General features: G+C 41.2%; 1 protein-coding gene across 7 annotated transcripts in view; it reads left to right on the top strand.

Moving 5' to 3' along the window:
* BLTP1 (bridge-like lipid transfer protein family member 1) overlaps positions 1-17,222 on the top strand; it is a 357,046-nt gene that overhangs the window by 267,963 nt on the left and 71,861 nt on the right. For all 7 annotated transcript variants that reach the window (XM_085852760.1, XM_085852755.1, XM_085852759.1 and 4 more), the window contains 2 exons: positions 2,635-2,835; positions 2,988-3,153. In XM_085852760.1, the coding sequence (XP_085708886.1) occupies positions 2,635-2,835; positions 2,988-3,153 (367 nt within the window). The remainder of the gene's footprint in view (positions 1-2,634; positions 2,836-2,987; positions 3,154-17,222) is intronic.

Genomic DNA, 17,222 nt, shown 5'->3' with positions numbered 1-17,222 from the left:
GAGCAGCACAAATCCGACTGCTCAAAAAGAAAGAAAGAAAAAGAAGCCTTCATTTGTCCAATTCACACATTATTTGACGCCCCTTCCTCTTCTCGACTTCAGGAGAGTATGGTGGTGGAGGGGGTTTGGGAGGAGGATAGTGTGGGGAGGGGAAGGCAGTGTGGGGAGGGGAAGGCAGTGTGGGGAGGGGAAGGCAGTGTGGGGAGGGGAAGGCAGTGTGGGAAGGGGAAGGCAGTGTGAGGTGGGGACAGGAAGGCAGCATGAGGTGGGGAGGGGAAGACAGCATGAAGTGGGGAGGGGAAGGCAGCATGAAGTGGGGAGGGGAAGGCAGCATGAAGTGGGGAGGGGAAGGCAGCATGAAGTGGGGAGGGGAAGGCATCATGAAGTGGGGAGGGGAAGGCAGCATGAAGTGGGGAGGGGAGGGAAGGCAACATAAGGGGAGGGAAAGCGGTATTACCGGGGCATTAAAACATGCCCAAACAACAATGTTTTCTTTTTAACCGCTGTGTACCATATAAAACCAGGCAGGAGCTTTTAATAATTAAAACCCATTCTATCTTCCTTGGCCTGCCTGTATGCATTAACCCCCCTTCAAACGCGTTCCTTCAACTTCCTCATGGTCCATACTCACCGTGCACGTGCACCGGCCATATACTCATTCTTTCACTTGCTCACATGCACGGATTCCCTCACACCCACACTGCACGGTGGCACATTCCACGTGGCTTCGATACCGCAGCACGTACGCTCCCCAGGTGGCTTCGGCCCTGCAGCACATCTGCTCCCCATGGGCAGAAGCACATGGTTCACGAGATGGCTGCATAGCCACCTCCACAGTACCACGCACCACAGGCATGGATGCAAGTTCGAGTTAGGACCGCACCTGCGAACCTGTGCACCGCACACACACACACACACACACACAACCAAGCATGCAGGCACACACACCCCACGGAGAGTCATTTATTTATTCCCATTTATACCACATACATGTATGCTGTCTACGTACCTCTTCGTTTTCAGCAACTTCCGACTATTAGTATATTGCAGCAACTATTGGTATATTTATATTAATATTTTGTCATGAAAGCAGATCGCACAAAATGGTGTAAAGCGAAAAAGTACCTCTTCACTTGCAGAAATCTTTGCTTGCAGAAACTACCAACTATTAATATATTGCAGCAACTATTTGTATATATATATATATATATATATATATATATATATATATATATATATATATATATATATATATATATTAATATTTTGTAATGAAAGCAGATCACACAAAACTGTGAAAAAAAAAACTGTGTTCATAATGCCGAAAAATGGACCCCCGTGGACTGTGTCGTCATGGCTTGCAAACGCAGTTTAGAGAGTATATGGTGTTGCGCTCAATGAAGTTACATTTTCTGCACATTCCTTCATCTTTTCTTCACTAAATATAATTGTATGAACATTAGAAAAAAAATTAAGCTAAATGCTTTGCTTAAATAAATCCACTTTAGTGATAAAAAATCACTAATTTGTTAAAATTTTCAGATTTCACTCCATATTTTGACAGTTGCTTCGACCACGAGATCCAATTCTCAAATCGGATATATTTCAATTATATACATTAATTAGTCCGTGAGAGTCCATCGTGTTTCCAAATCCAGGCATGTTTGAATAAGCCGAACAAAATGGCGAATTAAGACCCCAGCAAGCTGACAGAGGTGTGGTGAAATTAAATAAGAAGACAAAAGCCGCACTTCGTGACGTGTGACTTGCTTGTGGAGCTATAGCTGGAAAACTGCTTTGACTAAAGGCCTGGTCGGTTCTTGTCGTTGACTGGCGTTGTAGTCTACTGAGGCTTAAACGGTGAGAGTTGAGAGAGAGTACCTAGCTCTGTGTGTTTGCTGGTTAATTATTATTATACTTCGCTGTAGTTGATTGTTGATGTACCTTTTTGTTTGTGTTTGTAGAGATGGCTTCAATCAAGCAAATTAAAGCCTAATTCAAACCAAAGGCCTTTCTCTCTCTCATTCATTTCAAGAGGGATGACCGAGGATAACGCCTTGATAAAGGATAATTAAATAAGGTCGTTAATTATCTTCAAAGGGGGTGTTTAAATTAACCCAAGCACCCACTTTTCATTCCTACACTTCCTTAGAGTTCTCTTCGTATGCATGAAAAGTTTGGGGCCCCGAGATTTCATGGTTTTGGAGTTGTCGAGGAGACACACTGACACACACACACACACACACACACACACACACACACACACACACACACACACACACACACACACACACACACACACACACACACACACACACACACACACACACACACACACACACACACACACACACACACACACACGACATTTATTAGTTTTAGATACTTTAAGGTGACATTAATTTGACTTTCACAGAAATTATAATTATTATCTACCTATATTGCACACATAACCTTCCACAAATGCTTAATGGGGAATAGCACCACAAAAGTGAAAATAACCCAAATGTTTGTACAGTACTGTAAATATTGAGGTGAAAAAAAAAAATTTTGATTGTGAAGAAACTTTCTTCATGAATAACATTTATTACCTTTACCATTGTGTCATTCCCTCCACCACCTCTCTCAACTCAGGAGTTCGATGAGCAAGCGTCGTCATTTGCTCAGCCCTCGGCTGTTTCCCCAGAGCGAACGTGCACCTACTGCCCCCGTCACTGCTGCTTCTGAACGCAATATTGACTTTGATCTGGACATCCATGTGGAAATAGATGGTGGAAAATGTGCGCTGCACCCTAACCCACAACCCAGTGAGCTGGATGACTCACAGGGGAAGAGGTGTGTGATAATCTGAACTATATGAAGATTTGTACCTCGTGACAGCAGTTTGTGGACAATTGAGACGATGTTTGAACACTGCAAACAAAAATTGTTTTCGTTAAATATGCAACCTTTTAAGTTCTTAAAAAGAGATTCTCCTTTGTCTCCAGAGCTGACAAGACCCAACGAATAGGACAGGACTCTCCTCCTGGGCGTCGAGGACTTCCAACCATAACAAGTGGAAACTTCAGCTGGAAGAAAGTTCCAACATCCCTGCAAGGCAAAGGAGTGGATACGGAAATCACAGTCTTTTACATTCCTGGTGTAGACGTGAAGGTGTGTGGTTTAAATTGCCTATCGTGGGGTTCATCTTCTCCCAAATTACATCAATTTCTTCTGCTGCTGTTGTTTTGAAACATCCTAAAGGAGCATTTGCTATGCATAGGAAACCCGTGCAAAGTTAATGAGCCATATACACACCAGACCACGAAGGTTGCAACCTGACCCCTGCCTCTGGGGTGTGATTACTGAAGTGGCAGAAGTGAGGGTTACAGTAAATGTATTTTATCTTGGGAATGCACAGTTGTATTTCAAGTGGGATTTTTTTTTCTTTTTGTCTGTCTTCTTGTCTCGAGTATCTTGATTTATGTGGTATTCCACAGTGAAAGCAGTTGTAAACTAGAGGGGGAGCACTCGGTAGAGTGCAAAACCTCCGCCGCCAATACTGCTAGGTCACTCAAGTAAACCTGATATCCTATTCATTCAATTTGACGTCAACAGTGCTCACAGAGTTACAGTTTGCAACTTTCCCTTTTACTTTTAACTTTTACATCATCAATTCATTCGTCATAACTAGATTCCTTGAGACAGAAATTTATTTTACGTGGGTATATCCACCTGAAGTTCCAAAATCAGCCGCAATTATAATTTTGGCATGTTTTTTGTTGGAAATCACTTATAACATGTAGAAATGCAAAAAAAAAAATTTTTTTTTTGGGGGGGGGGGGTTGGAAATCACTTAAAACATGTAGAAATGCAAAAAAGAAATTCAAATATATTTTCAAAATGGCCACCCTAGCGGCCATATTGGATTTTGGACCAAGTCCAAAATCTAATGGCATGATCCTTGGACCACACCTAATCCCCCCCACCAAGTTTCGTCGAAATCCGTCAAGGAGTTTTTCCGTAATACTGCTCACAAACAAACAAACAAACAAACAGAAAGGGGTGAAAACAGTAACCTCCGTCCATCTTCGATGGCGGAGGTTAATTAAGTGTTATCCGTTTGTGTTGTCATGACCGGAACTGGTACATTCATGCTTCTCTTTTGTCATTGATGACAGAGATGGTTGATAAAATATCCTGAAGTCGGGGTTGGTTTAGCCTATTTAGTTGAACCAATTGAGAGAAAGAATTCACGTGTCCAAAAGTTGCCGTTTCCAAGCGCTGTGCCATGTTGCATTGCAAGCACTTCAAACTTGTTAATTTTTCCATATTTCAGGGTGGTCAAATGAAGTCACCAGCACAAAGAAAACTAGAAGGGCACTCGGTGGAGCATATACCTCCGTCATGTAATGCCTGATCCACGAGAACATATCAGGCCCAATACATTCTTGAAATATCATGCTATACAGCACGATATCGTTTTTGGCCCCATCTCTCAATCTTGAAGAAGTGCACTTTAAAAAAAAAAAATTATTGTATCCAGATCCGGATTCGGATCTTCACCAAAATCGAATCAATTCGTCTTTGCGACACACCCAATTCGTCCACCAAGTTTCATTCAAATCCGTCCACAACTTTTTGAGATATCGTGCTATATATCGTTTTTGAGCCCTATCTCAATGGTGAAGAATCACTTTTAAAAAATTATAGTGGTCTGATCCGGATTCAGATCCGGATCTTCACCAAAATCGAATTAATTCATCCTTGTCACACACCTACCCAATCCACAAAATTTTCATCCGGATCCGTCCACAACTTTTTGAGATATCCTGTACACAGACAAACAAACAAACAGACAAATAGACAGAAAGGGGTGAAAACATTACCTCCTTCACCCTCGGTGGCAGAGGTAATAACCCATAATGTCAGCACAAACTAGGAAACGGCATTTGCAATGAAAAGTTTTGCCATTCGAGAACACAAAAGGAATATACATTTTCATGGCAGTGTAAAAGCATCATTGACCCAGCAGGCACACAATGTTGTTGCAACGTCGTTTGCCAGTTCTATCCTGACGTCAGAATTGGGTCAGTGGGAAGTTGTTTTTGCAACACCCATGACGTCGGTTTTCAACGTTGTGACAACATTGAAATTTGACGTTCTGACAACGTTGAAATCTGACGTTGTTGCAGCATCGTGTTCTGGTTGTACCTGACGTCAGAATTGGGTCAGTGGGAAGTTGTATTTGCAACACCATGACGTCAGATTTCAACGTTGTCACAACGTCAGATTTCAATGTTGTCACAACGTTGAAATCTGACGTCGTTGCAGCGTCGTGTTCTGGTTGTGCCTGACGTCAGAATTTGGTCAGTGGGAAGTTGTATTTGCAACACCCATGACGTCAGATTTCAACGTTGTCACAACATTGAAGCATGACGTTAGTTTTCAACTTTATCACAACGTTCATAAAATGGAGTTTTTGTTTTTACCCTTTTCTTTGCACGCCAAATAAACGAACATTGCAGTGCATGACACCCTTCAGCTTCCAGCTTGATGGAGCCCTCGACCCGTAGGTCTGGGGCCAGCGGAGCACCGCTGTTCTACCGGTGCCATCATCAATACATTGAAGTTGTATTGCAATATCATTACATTGCACAGTAACACATAATGACCACAACTTGAAAACAACTGTAATTCATAATCATTTATTATCACGTATCACGCAGAGCATGATTGCGGCAAAAATATACAAACAGTATTAACAAAAATAATGTCTTTATTCGGACCAAAAAAGCACACTCAAATACAAACTTACAATAAATAAAAGTAGATACCATTGCAATTGAGAAACATATACTAAAAATTGGGAATAAAAAGAAATACCACATGGGTAAAAGTCGTAAATACCTTTTTGACAAATTCACTTTGTGCAAAGCACAGTTAACAATTCAAATTCAGAAAGTTCTGCTCCATAGAGGAACTGTGGAGCTTCTTCTCTCTCAAATATAATTGACTGCACAAAGGCACCTTTAAGTACAATAATATAAGGGTATGTTCTTTTGAACATACGAGTCCCCGAGGACCACCAGGTGGCGCCATGAATAGATACACAGCGGTAGGTGCTGCCGCTAGGCGAGTAGATGTTTAGCAGCGTCATCATGGTTGGCGTCTCGCAATATAAAAAATTAGTGCGATTAAAAATACCGTTTTTTCCTCGCATCTTCATGTCTGTCAAAAAACCAGTGTCAAGGTGCACACCTACAGCTCATAACCTATCCATTGAGGTGTTTCCCCCCCCCCTGCTTTCCCGTTTTCATGTCACTGTCCACACAAAATTCATCAATCAATTCTATACAGAGCCTGGGGGACTCAAACATCATCATGCAGTGTTAGTAAAACTGCTGATAATTCTATGCGCATGAGGAGCATAAAAGGTATTGACCGATAACTTACATTTATATAAAATGTAATTAAAAGTTTTAGCTACTGATAACATACTACCCATTGTTACAAGATTCGTAATTGAGCAACCTCAGGTAAGAATTATGAGAAGACGAAGAACCACAAATAAATTTTTCTATATGACAAAATAGTTGACATTCAATAGGGAGAAATTCAGCAATGACTGGTAAAAGAGTACAATATGGGTCCCACTTGGGAAGTCAAACACCTTTCTGACAGAATCTCTCCATGATATACAGTCAGGAGAACAAGTATTTGATAGACTGCCGATTTTGCAGGTTTTCCCACTTACAAAGCACGTAGAGGTCTGTAATTTTTATCATAGGTACACTTCAACTGTGAAAGACGGAATCTAAAACAAAAATCCTGAAAATCACATTGTATGATTTTTAATTAATTAATTTGCATTTTATTGCATGAAATAAGTATTTGATCACCTACCAACCAGTAAGAATTCTGGCTCTCACAGACCTGTTAGTTTTGTCTTTAAGAAGCCCTCCCATTCTCCACTCATTACCTGTATTAACTGCACCTGTTTGAACTCGTTATCTGCATAAAAGACAGCTGTCCACACTCAATCAATCAGACTCCAACCTCTCCACAATGGGCAAGACCAGAGAGCTGTCTAAGGACATCAGGGACAAAATTGTAGACTTGCACAAGGCTGGGATGGGCTACATAACAATAGGCAAGCAGCTTGGTGAGAAGGCAACAACTGTTGGCACAATTATTAGAAAATGGAAGAAGTTCAAGATAACAGTCAATCTCCCTCGGTCTGGGGCTCCATGCAAGATCTCACCTCGTGGAGCCTCAATGATCATGAGAAAGGTGAGGGATCAGCCCAGAACTACACGGCAGGACCTGGTCAATGACCTGAAGAGAGCTGGCATGACAGTATCAAAGAAAACCATAAGTAACACACTACGCCGTCATGGATTAAAATCCTGCAGCGAACGCAAGGTGCCTTTGCTCAAGCCAGTGCATGTCCAGGCCCATCTGAAGTTTGCCAATGACCATCTGGATGATCCAGAGGAGGAATGGGAGAAGGTCATGTGGTCTGATGAGACCAAAATAGAGCTTTTTGGTTTAAACTCCACACGCCGTGTTTGGAGGAAGAAGAAGGATGAGTACAACCCCAAGAACACCATCCCAACCACAAATCATGGAGGTGGAAACATCATTCTTTGGGGATGCTTTTCTGCAAAGGGGACAGGACGACTGCACCGTATTGAGGGGAGGATGGATGGGGCCATGTATCGTGAGATCTTGGCCAAAAACCTCCTTCCCTCAACAAGAGCATTGAAGATGGGGCATGGCTGGATCTTCCAGCATGACAACGACCCGAAACACACAGCGAGGGCAACTAAGGAGTGGCTCTGTAAGAAGCATCTCAAGGTCCTGGAGTGGCCTCGCCAGTCTCCAGACCTGAACCCAATAGAAAATCTTTGGAGGGAGCTGAAAGTCTGTGTTTCCCAGCGACAGCCCCGAAACCTGAAGGATCTGGAGAAGATCTGTATGGAGGAGTGGGCCAAAATCCCTGCTGCAGTTTGTGCAAACCTGGTTAAGAACCACAGGAAACGTCTGATCTCTGTAATTGCAAACAAAGGTTTCTGTACCAAATATTAAGTTCTGTTTTTCTGATGTATCAAATACTTATTTCATGCAATAAAATGCAAATTAATTCTTTTAAAATCATACAATGTGATTTTCAGGATTTTTGTTTTACATTCCATCTTTCACATTTGAAGTGCACCGATGATAAAAAAATTACCTACCTCTACGTGCTTTGTCAGTGGGAAAACCTGCAAAATCGGCAGTGTATCAAATACTTGTTCTCCCCACTGTATATAATTTAGAAATATTTTTACTTGTTATGTCCCACAGCGGGCATCAATAGAATGAGATGCAAAAAGACTTAAACAGATGATACTTGACATGATATGAACAGTGCATAAAATTATATAAAACTGAATTACAATCAGGCAAATCAATGAGACCATATATATATATATATATATATATATATATATATATATATATATATATATATATATATATATATATATATATATATATATATATATATATATATATATATAAACAAAGAAAAAATATAAATGTAACATCATTAAGTATGAAAACATAATTTTGAATGAATCTCACATAAATAATTCCAAAGCACAAAAAAATTAATTTGTTGGGTGTTTTCAATCTTAATTTCACAAGAAAATAAAATAACTTCATTCTGCATAAAAGTACATGTAAATATTTTCACAATGTAAACTTAGGCTGGGTTTCCAACATACAACATTGCAATTAACTATGCTGCAAATTCTTAATAATCAAGGACGTGGATGGCTGGCACAGCGTGTTGCTGTTACTCGTTATTATTACACTAGTACGTGTCCGTACGTGCAAAAAAAAACCCAACAACTTTCAAACAAATACACAGGCCATTCCTTCGCTCTCGTAAATGACGACTGGATTGGGGCATTGTGTTTATCTATAAATGCGCATAAGAAATCGAGAAATTATGAGAATACAGTAAGTCATCACTATCCGGAAGTCCGTACGTTGTAACCCGTAATGGGGAACGTGGCTGAGGATCTCTTCCCCATCGGCCACGCCTACGTAGTTGGTTTGGTAAATAAATGGCCATAACTTGGGAAGCACTTGTCTGATTAATATCAAACCTTGAAAAGGCACACACTCAGGTCCCCAGCAATATAGCTGGCAAGTTTCAATTAGATCGGACCAGTGGTTGTCAAGAAACAGCGCACACACACACACGCACGCACGCACGCACGCACGCACGCACGCACGCACGCACGCACACACACACACACACACACACACACACACATACACACATACACACATACACACATACACACATACACACATACACACATACACACATACACACACTGCTGGAATTATAGATAGATGAGGGCTTGTTCCTGCCCCCACCTCCACACCGATCAAGGGCATATTTCAAATGTTGTGATACGGCAGTGTCCACAGCTGCCTCCGTTGCTGTCGGCTGACTGGCCATGGTACCGTCTGAAAAATAATACGAATTTCCACTTCGTATATATTTGGCTTTATGATCATCAAACAAGACTTGCAATGTCAATTACGCTCAAGTGATGCACATTATAATCGGTCATTTAGCAAAATTTATTACCTCTGACAACTTTATAAAAATTCAGGTTCCGGAAAGGTCTCTTCCCATTCTTTCCACACAAATTGTATGTGGACATCACCCTTATTTTAGAACATAAAAACAATTTAGTACACCAGTGTTCAAAGCAGCTTGTAACAAATTTTAAGTTCCACTGCCCTTAAAAAGCCTCAATTAATATTATTCTGTACAATATAAAGTTATTTTCATTTTTTTTTGATTTAACCATTTTACTAAAGAAAAACAATTGTGCACCGAAAAACTTGAACAACTCCCCAAGTGACAAACTACCGCAATGAAGGCTTCATTGTTACAAGCGGCAGTTTGTCGGCGGCCAAAGGGTTAATTTTTTTTTTTAATGACAAAACCACATTTTTCGGCGAACAATAACTGACAATTGTTTTCCTTTTGCCTTTGGTTTGGCCTAACTCATTATAAGAGGACATAAAAAACAATATATTATAAAAAATAGTATTAATGGAGGTTTTTTTAAGGGCAGTGTAACTTTAAATTTGTTACATTGCGGAACAATGCGGTAATCCGTCGGACCCGAATGGCCGAAGCATTATCCACACCAGAAATATATTTTAAAAAGGTTCTGAACCAATTAAACTTGTCCAAAGTAATATTTACAGAGTTCCCCTTTATTTGCCACAGACCGGTGTGTTTTTTTCACCAGAGCCGCGGAAAAATGAATTGATTATTTACCGTCAATTTCTCCACACGATTGGGGCCATATCAGGGCCATGTCAGGGCCATATCAGGGCCATATCAGGGCCATGTCAGGGCCATGTCAGGGCCATGTCAGGGCCATGTCAGGGCCATGTCAGGGCCATGTCAGGGCCATGTCAGGGCCATGTCAGGGCCATGTCAGGGCCATGTCAGGCCATATCAGGACCATGTCAGCGACAGCGAAACGTGATAAACGGATGAAATCGGGTGTCAGAGGATTCGATCGTCAGATGAACGTTCCCGAGTCCAAGGCTCAAACCACGATCGAGTGGCCCGAAGGGCTCGGGCTCGGGAGAGTTTCCATTGAATGTAACTATATAGATTCCATCACACCAGTAACAGGAACACATCATGGATTCTGTGATCTTTAAAACCTCCAAAAACAAAAGCTAAGACATAAAATCGATTTATAATATTATACTTACCAAAAATGATCATGGCGGAAGATAATTTTAACTAAAAAAGCTAAAGTCTTCTGCAGATTAAAGCGGATTGTCTCTGCCACACTCAGAAACAGGGGAAAGTTCACAAGTTTAACTAAACCTTGCAAATGGCGGCTCGTGATGCGGAAATAGCAATTAGCCAATCAGATCTCTCCTCCAGTGAAAGGCAGACACAACCACACACGGCACGATGTGGCAAAGTGCTCACCCTGGAAACACATGACGCAGAAAAAAAAAAGTTTTGGATCATCGCACTGCGGCTGTACCATGTTGTGATATGGTTGTACAACCAAGCGGCCGATTCCCGACGTCGTGAATCTTTCATACTGACGTCGTGTGCCTGCTGGGGAGGGTCATTTCAAAAGTTTAGTGTGTCATCTTATGTCAACCCACTTGCAGCTTTTGAAATGGTTTTGTGTTGAGTCGAATATAGTGCCAACCTTCCTCAAATGACATCAGTAATGGACAGTTACTGCTACTAATCACAGGTGAGCAATGGACCGATGCACATTACGATCAAGGTTTTCGCAAACTTATGTATGTGTTTAATAATGAAATTTTATGTTTAATTGACTTTGGAAAACCTCCACAGGAGAATTATTTGCCTGTGATGGAGGTGACCTTTCCCCTTCATATGAAACTACACCGAAGCTTGTTGATATCCTCGATGATAGTCGTGAGTACATTGAAGAGGGTGCAAGTGAAGCCCGAAAAACCACTTCGACTGATGAAGAACATGTTCAGAGGGTTGATGCCATTTCTAAGGCAGAATCAAAGCATTACTGGTAACGGAATTGTACAGGAAGCAGACATTTCCTCTGCAAGCACATTTCGCAGATAGACAGAAAAAGTGCAAGAGGAAGATTTTTGTAAAATGGGTTCCACATGTTATCAATAATGATGAGGTGTCTATATGCATGATGAGGTGCACAACTCATCTGCAGTGCAAGCAAAGCAAGGGTGACCTATCCCTGCAGAACAAATTGACGAGAGATAAAAAATGGATGAATTAATTTGATCCTCAGTCGAAGAAGCAAAGCGTTGAATCGTGGTCACCAGTCCCCAAGAAGTAAACTTCCTCCTTTATCCAAAGAGCACTGAAGGTGATGCACATCCTGCCTTGTGCTCGACCATCGTGTGCCTCAGAATCAGACTGTGAGCAGAGTGTGTTATGCAAAGGTATTTACACCTCACCCCTGCTCCCCCACAGTAGTGTTCAGTGTTGGATCGGAAACGACCGGAATTGCTGCACGATGGCATGAATTTCCTCGTCGATGACACAGAACATCATCACCAGCATGACGTGCAATCCGAGTGCCGGACAGTGGAGTTATGAGGTTCTTCCACACTCACCTCTTTCTCCTCATCCGTTACTATGCGGTTACTTCTGGTATGAGATGGTGAAGGAACCTTTGTGAGGATATCGGTCTGAGATTGTGGACGAGATATCGGAGGCCATGTATACGTGTCTGCGTCCTCTGAGCGCAGACGATCACCTCGCTGTAACTGGTAAAAATGCAATGAACTTCAGGGTGGGTGTAGGATGTAGAGTGGAGGGTACTGCTTTCACTTCTGCTCAATAAATCTTGTTACAAATACAAACTTTGGAAATAACCTCCTTAGATGGATGCTTGTTGTATGGATGGCTCAATATCCAAAATTCTCAAGTCTTTTTATTATTTTCACCTTGGGGATTTGTCTGTGCTTTCACCTTGGAACAAGTTATGTTCATGGACTTAGCTCCTTACTGTAAAACAAAGAAAGATTAACATTTTTTATACACGTTATTAAAGTCTGCCTTCATCCGAGTGTTATCTGAATAACAAGATAATGTTGATAGCCCTCACATTTATCGTGCTTAGAACTCCCCCCCCCCTCTCCCCCCAAATGCTAACGTGAACGTTGGATGTGGAATCATTAAATTCTAAATAAATCATAATAAAGACAGCCAATATGGAATGTTTATCATGGTATAATATAAGTTTATACAGTATTTGATTTTTGATCATGAATATCATGGTAAAATTAAACATCGGTTTAATGGCTCCATCATCAAAGTGTGAAGGTTCCTTTCTCCGTGTTAAATGGCTGGCCATTTCAACTAACTGCCATTTAAACTAACTCCATCCATCCATTGGAATCATACTCTATGCAGTGTTGGTGCTGCCTAAGCAGTCTCCTTGGCTGTTGGGCACAATCCTGGACAGGTCACCACTCCGATGCAGGATACCAGCAAGCTGGCACTCATTTTGCTGACCTCGGAAGGATGACAGGCAGAGTCAACCCCACCTGGTATTAATTCAACAGCAGAGTGGGATTTGAACTCCGGATCCTTGGATCCCAAGCCCACCACCCTAACCATTAAGCCAACACCAGGCATGATGAGCAGTTCAGAGATATTAAAAATTATAAAAGCAACTTCCACAGTGTTTTGCATTTATCAGCAACAAAATGGTATTCTGTAGACAATAGCTCTGCCACTGAAGGTGGGTGGAGGTTATATTTTCACCCCTGTCTATTTGTTTTTGTCTGTCTGTGAACAGGATGTCTCAAAAAGTTGGAGATGGATTCAGACAAAATTTGGTGGAGAGGTTGGGTGTGTGATGAGAACGAATTGATTAGATTTTGGTGAAGATCTGCATCCGGCGACTCAATTTTTTTCAGTGAATCTTCGCCATTGAGAGATGGGGTGAAAAACGATATATCGCACGATATCTCAAAAAGTTCTGGATGAGTTATGACAAAACTAGGTGGATGAGTTGGTTAGGTGACGAGAACAACCTCAATCAATTCTGGTTCAGGTCCTCATCCAGATCCGGTCTATCAGTGTGATCCAAAACATAAACCGTTCAGCCTGGCGGAAGCGTGTGCTCTCCCGAGTGCTGTTCTAGTTTGTTGCTGTGATGACACGAAAAGTTTCTCGCACTAAAAGCTGTCACAAATAGTAATCCTTATTTATAATGTGTATGTGAGAGTTTGAGTAATTACGAGCTGATCCTTCAAGTGGAAAACCTCGAGTTAATTAAAATCTCGAAACGAAACGTTCTGGATGCTCTTGTTGGTTTGCAATCTCCTTTTGCGGGTTTTGGAATTTCGGACGTAGTTCTCCCATGGCACGATTGCCACCTTTTCGCTCGGATCACATTTTGCCGACTATGTTATGTTTTGCTCTTCTACTCTCAATGAACCCTCGACAGCCTGCTATTTTCTAAGATTCCGACGGCCGTGCCGGCTCCGATATCTCTCACCGTGATTTGCTGACAATGACATATTTGTGAATTTACGAGTATTAGTTTTAAGTTTGTCCTTGAAAGTTCTCCTTTTCCTTGTGTCCCCCATGTGTCATGCCTGGAATACCTTTTGCAATGGAGGACTATCTTCTTCTCCACCTCTATGCTTCATCTCGCTTTTATCATCTCTTCCGTTTGTCTCATTTATTCATGTTGTGTTTTTCCGCTGGTAGACTGGTTGCCATTTTAGTTGTAAAAAAAATCCAAAAAACCCAGTATCGAACACGTCAACCATTTCTCGGGCATGTCTTCACCGATGTTGTTCAAACTTGGCACACAGGTAATGAATAATGGCTTACATATGCATCTCATTGTTTTTCGAGATCAGATCCAAGATGGCCGACTGGTGGCCATTTTGTTACTTACATGTGTCCCCAACCATGTCTCAGACATACAGTACATGGTCTGATTTTGTTCAAACTTGGCACAAGCACAACAGACAATGGCATACATGTGTCGTGTACCTCACTTTATTTTGTGATCTGATCAAAGATGGCTGACTGGTAGACTGGCAGCCATTTTCGTTGTTAAAAAACCCCCCGGTATCGAACACGTCCCTTTAATATTTCTTGGATTATGCATGTTCCGATTTTGTTCAATCGAGGCACAAACACAGTACACAATGGCATACATTTGCACCGAATTTTATTTTGTGATCTGATCAAAGATGGCCGACGGGTAGACAGGCGACCATTTTAGTTGCAAATATATATGGTCTAGCTCTTTAACTCCGTGCAGCAAAATTACTAAAACAATGGAGGCTATGACATTTTATGTCTTTTGTCCTTGTTTTATTCAATTTACCAAAGTGTTTGTGCTTGTTTATCAGGTTAAACGAGTTTGATAGTGTGTATTGTGGAGTGTCCGCACCGAGTCTTGGAGGTCGGCGGTTCAAACCCTGACAAGTCATAGCAAAGGTTTTAAAAATGGTACGTGCTGCTTCTTGCTTGATGCACAGCATTTGAAAGGATAAAGCACACACAATCCCCATCAGTTTGGCATCCATCTGGAAGAGGAAATTCCTCTTGAGGAAATGCTCCGCTGAGTGTGGTGAGAGAAGTGGCACCAGTCTTGTGATGTCGCTGGTACCCAGAGTATTCCGAGAAATGACAGCACTTCCCCCAAGCTGTGTGTGTGTGTGTGTGTGTGTGTGTGTGTGTGTGTGTGTGTGTGTGTGTGTGTGTGTGTGTGTGTGTGTGTGTGTGTGTGTGTGTGTGTGTGTGTGTGTGTGTGTGTGTGTGTGTGTGTGTGTGTGTGTGTGTGTGTTCCATTACGAGCCTCAGACCTTGTATTAAAATATTTATTCCTCACCTGACGAAGTCGCTGGAGGCATTATGTTTTCGGGTTGTCCGTCCATACTGACGTACTTCTGTATGTCTGTGCTGATTCCCCTTGCCGAAGGTGAGGGTATTGCATTTGGGTCCGTCTGTTTGTCTGTATCTGTCCGCACAGAACTTTTGTGTTTTCTCCGCAACCGCTTGTCAGATTGAGACAGTTTTCACCATTGGTGTGAATGTATTTTGGAGAATGTAGAATGTAGAATTATTCATGTAGAATGTATTAATGATAATTACGAGGTCATAGGTCATGTCGTGTGGCAGCCATATTGGATTTACCCCAAAACCAATAAAAATCCGCCACTCAAAAGAAGACCCTCTGATTGCTCTTTTTCTTGTTACTTGCAAAATCGAAGATTTTTTCAAGATTATTGGTTCGTCGATTTTATTATTCTGCCTGTCTGTCTGTCTTTGTCTGTCTGTTTGTCACCTACAGGTCGCAATTTTAAACCAATCTTCACGAAACTTCACCACATGGTGGAGTTTGTCATAGGCAACAATACTATTGTTTTTGTGGTAAAAAGGTCAATATAGACCAAAGGTCAACAACTTAAAAGAGATTTCTAAAATCCTCAATTTTCATCCGATTGACTTGAAATTTGAAGAGGGTTTATACTTCAGGTCACTGAATTCAACTAGCCAATTATTTTGGGGTCAACATGGACCAAAAGGTCAACATAGTCCCAAGGTCAATAATTTAGCAGGTATTTCTAAAATCCTCAATTTTCATCTCATTGACTTGAAATTTGAAGAGGATTTGCAAATCAGGTCACTGAATTCAACCACCAATTATTTTTGAGGTCAACTGAGGCCAAAAGTTCATCGGCCAACTTTCTAAAATTGTCAAATTTCATCCGATTGACTTGAAATTTGAAGAGGAGTTGCATATTTGGTCACTGAATTAAACCAGCCAATTATTTTTGTGGTCAACCAAGATCGAAATGTCCACATAGTCCCAATGTCAACAACTCAGGTGGCATTTCTAATATCCTCAAATTTCATCCGATTGACTTGAAATTTTAAGAGAATATATATTTCAGGTCACTTAATTCAAACACCAATCATTTTGTAGGTCCACATTGGCCAAAAGGTCAACATAGGCCAAATTCTAAAATTGTCAATTTTCATCCAATTCACTTGAAATTTGAAGAGGAGTTTCATATTTGCTCAATGAATTCAACCACCAATTATTTTTAGGTCAAATTTGTTTGATTGATTTTTTTTTTGTTACTTACGAAATCCAAAGATTTTGTAAGTATATTGATGACTTACGTCCTCTGTTTGTGTGTGTGTTTGTGTGTGTGTTTGTTTGTTTGTAGGCACGATAACTCGAGAACGGAAGAAGCCACCAATGTCAAATTACACCACGTGATTCAGGAGGGCCATGGCTAGCGCTGATTAGATTTTGGTCAAAATCGGTCAAAGGTCAAGGTCACAGTGAGGTCAAACATAATTCTGTAAATTCATGTGGAGAAATGGAGTATTTTTGCTTCGATCGACGTTACGAGTTCGTTTTAACTTCGATTTTAATTTTGTCTTCGGTTTTTGCGATCGCTTAGGACGCTTAACACTCCGTTGTCAAAATTCTGGTAAAAATCGGATGTTTTGGAGACGTTTTAAGATTGTATAAAAAAATATTTCACTCGCCGCGTCACGGCTCGTCACTTGGTGCAGCGCGCTCAAGCAGACGCGGCGTTGAGTCACGTAAAGGTTTTGCGTGTGCGCGCTGACGGTGTTTTCGATAAAGATGGTGTTTAAAAGTCATTTTTTTTTTATCCCAATAAAGGTTATC

This window comes from Eptatretus burgeri, chromosome 13 (assembly GCF_056783735.1).
Source record: "Eptatretus burgeri isolate ZD-2024b chromosome 13, Ebu_testis_v1, whole genome shotgun sequence".
In the NCBI taxonomy this organism is placed as follows: domain Eukaryota; kingdom Metazoa; phylum Chordata; class Myxini; order Myxiniformes; family Myxinidae; genus Eptatretus; species Eptatretus burgeri.
This window is presented reverse-complemented; position numbering and strand designations above follow the sequence as displayed.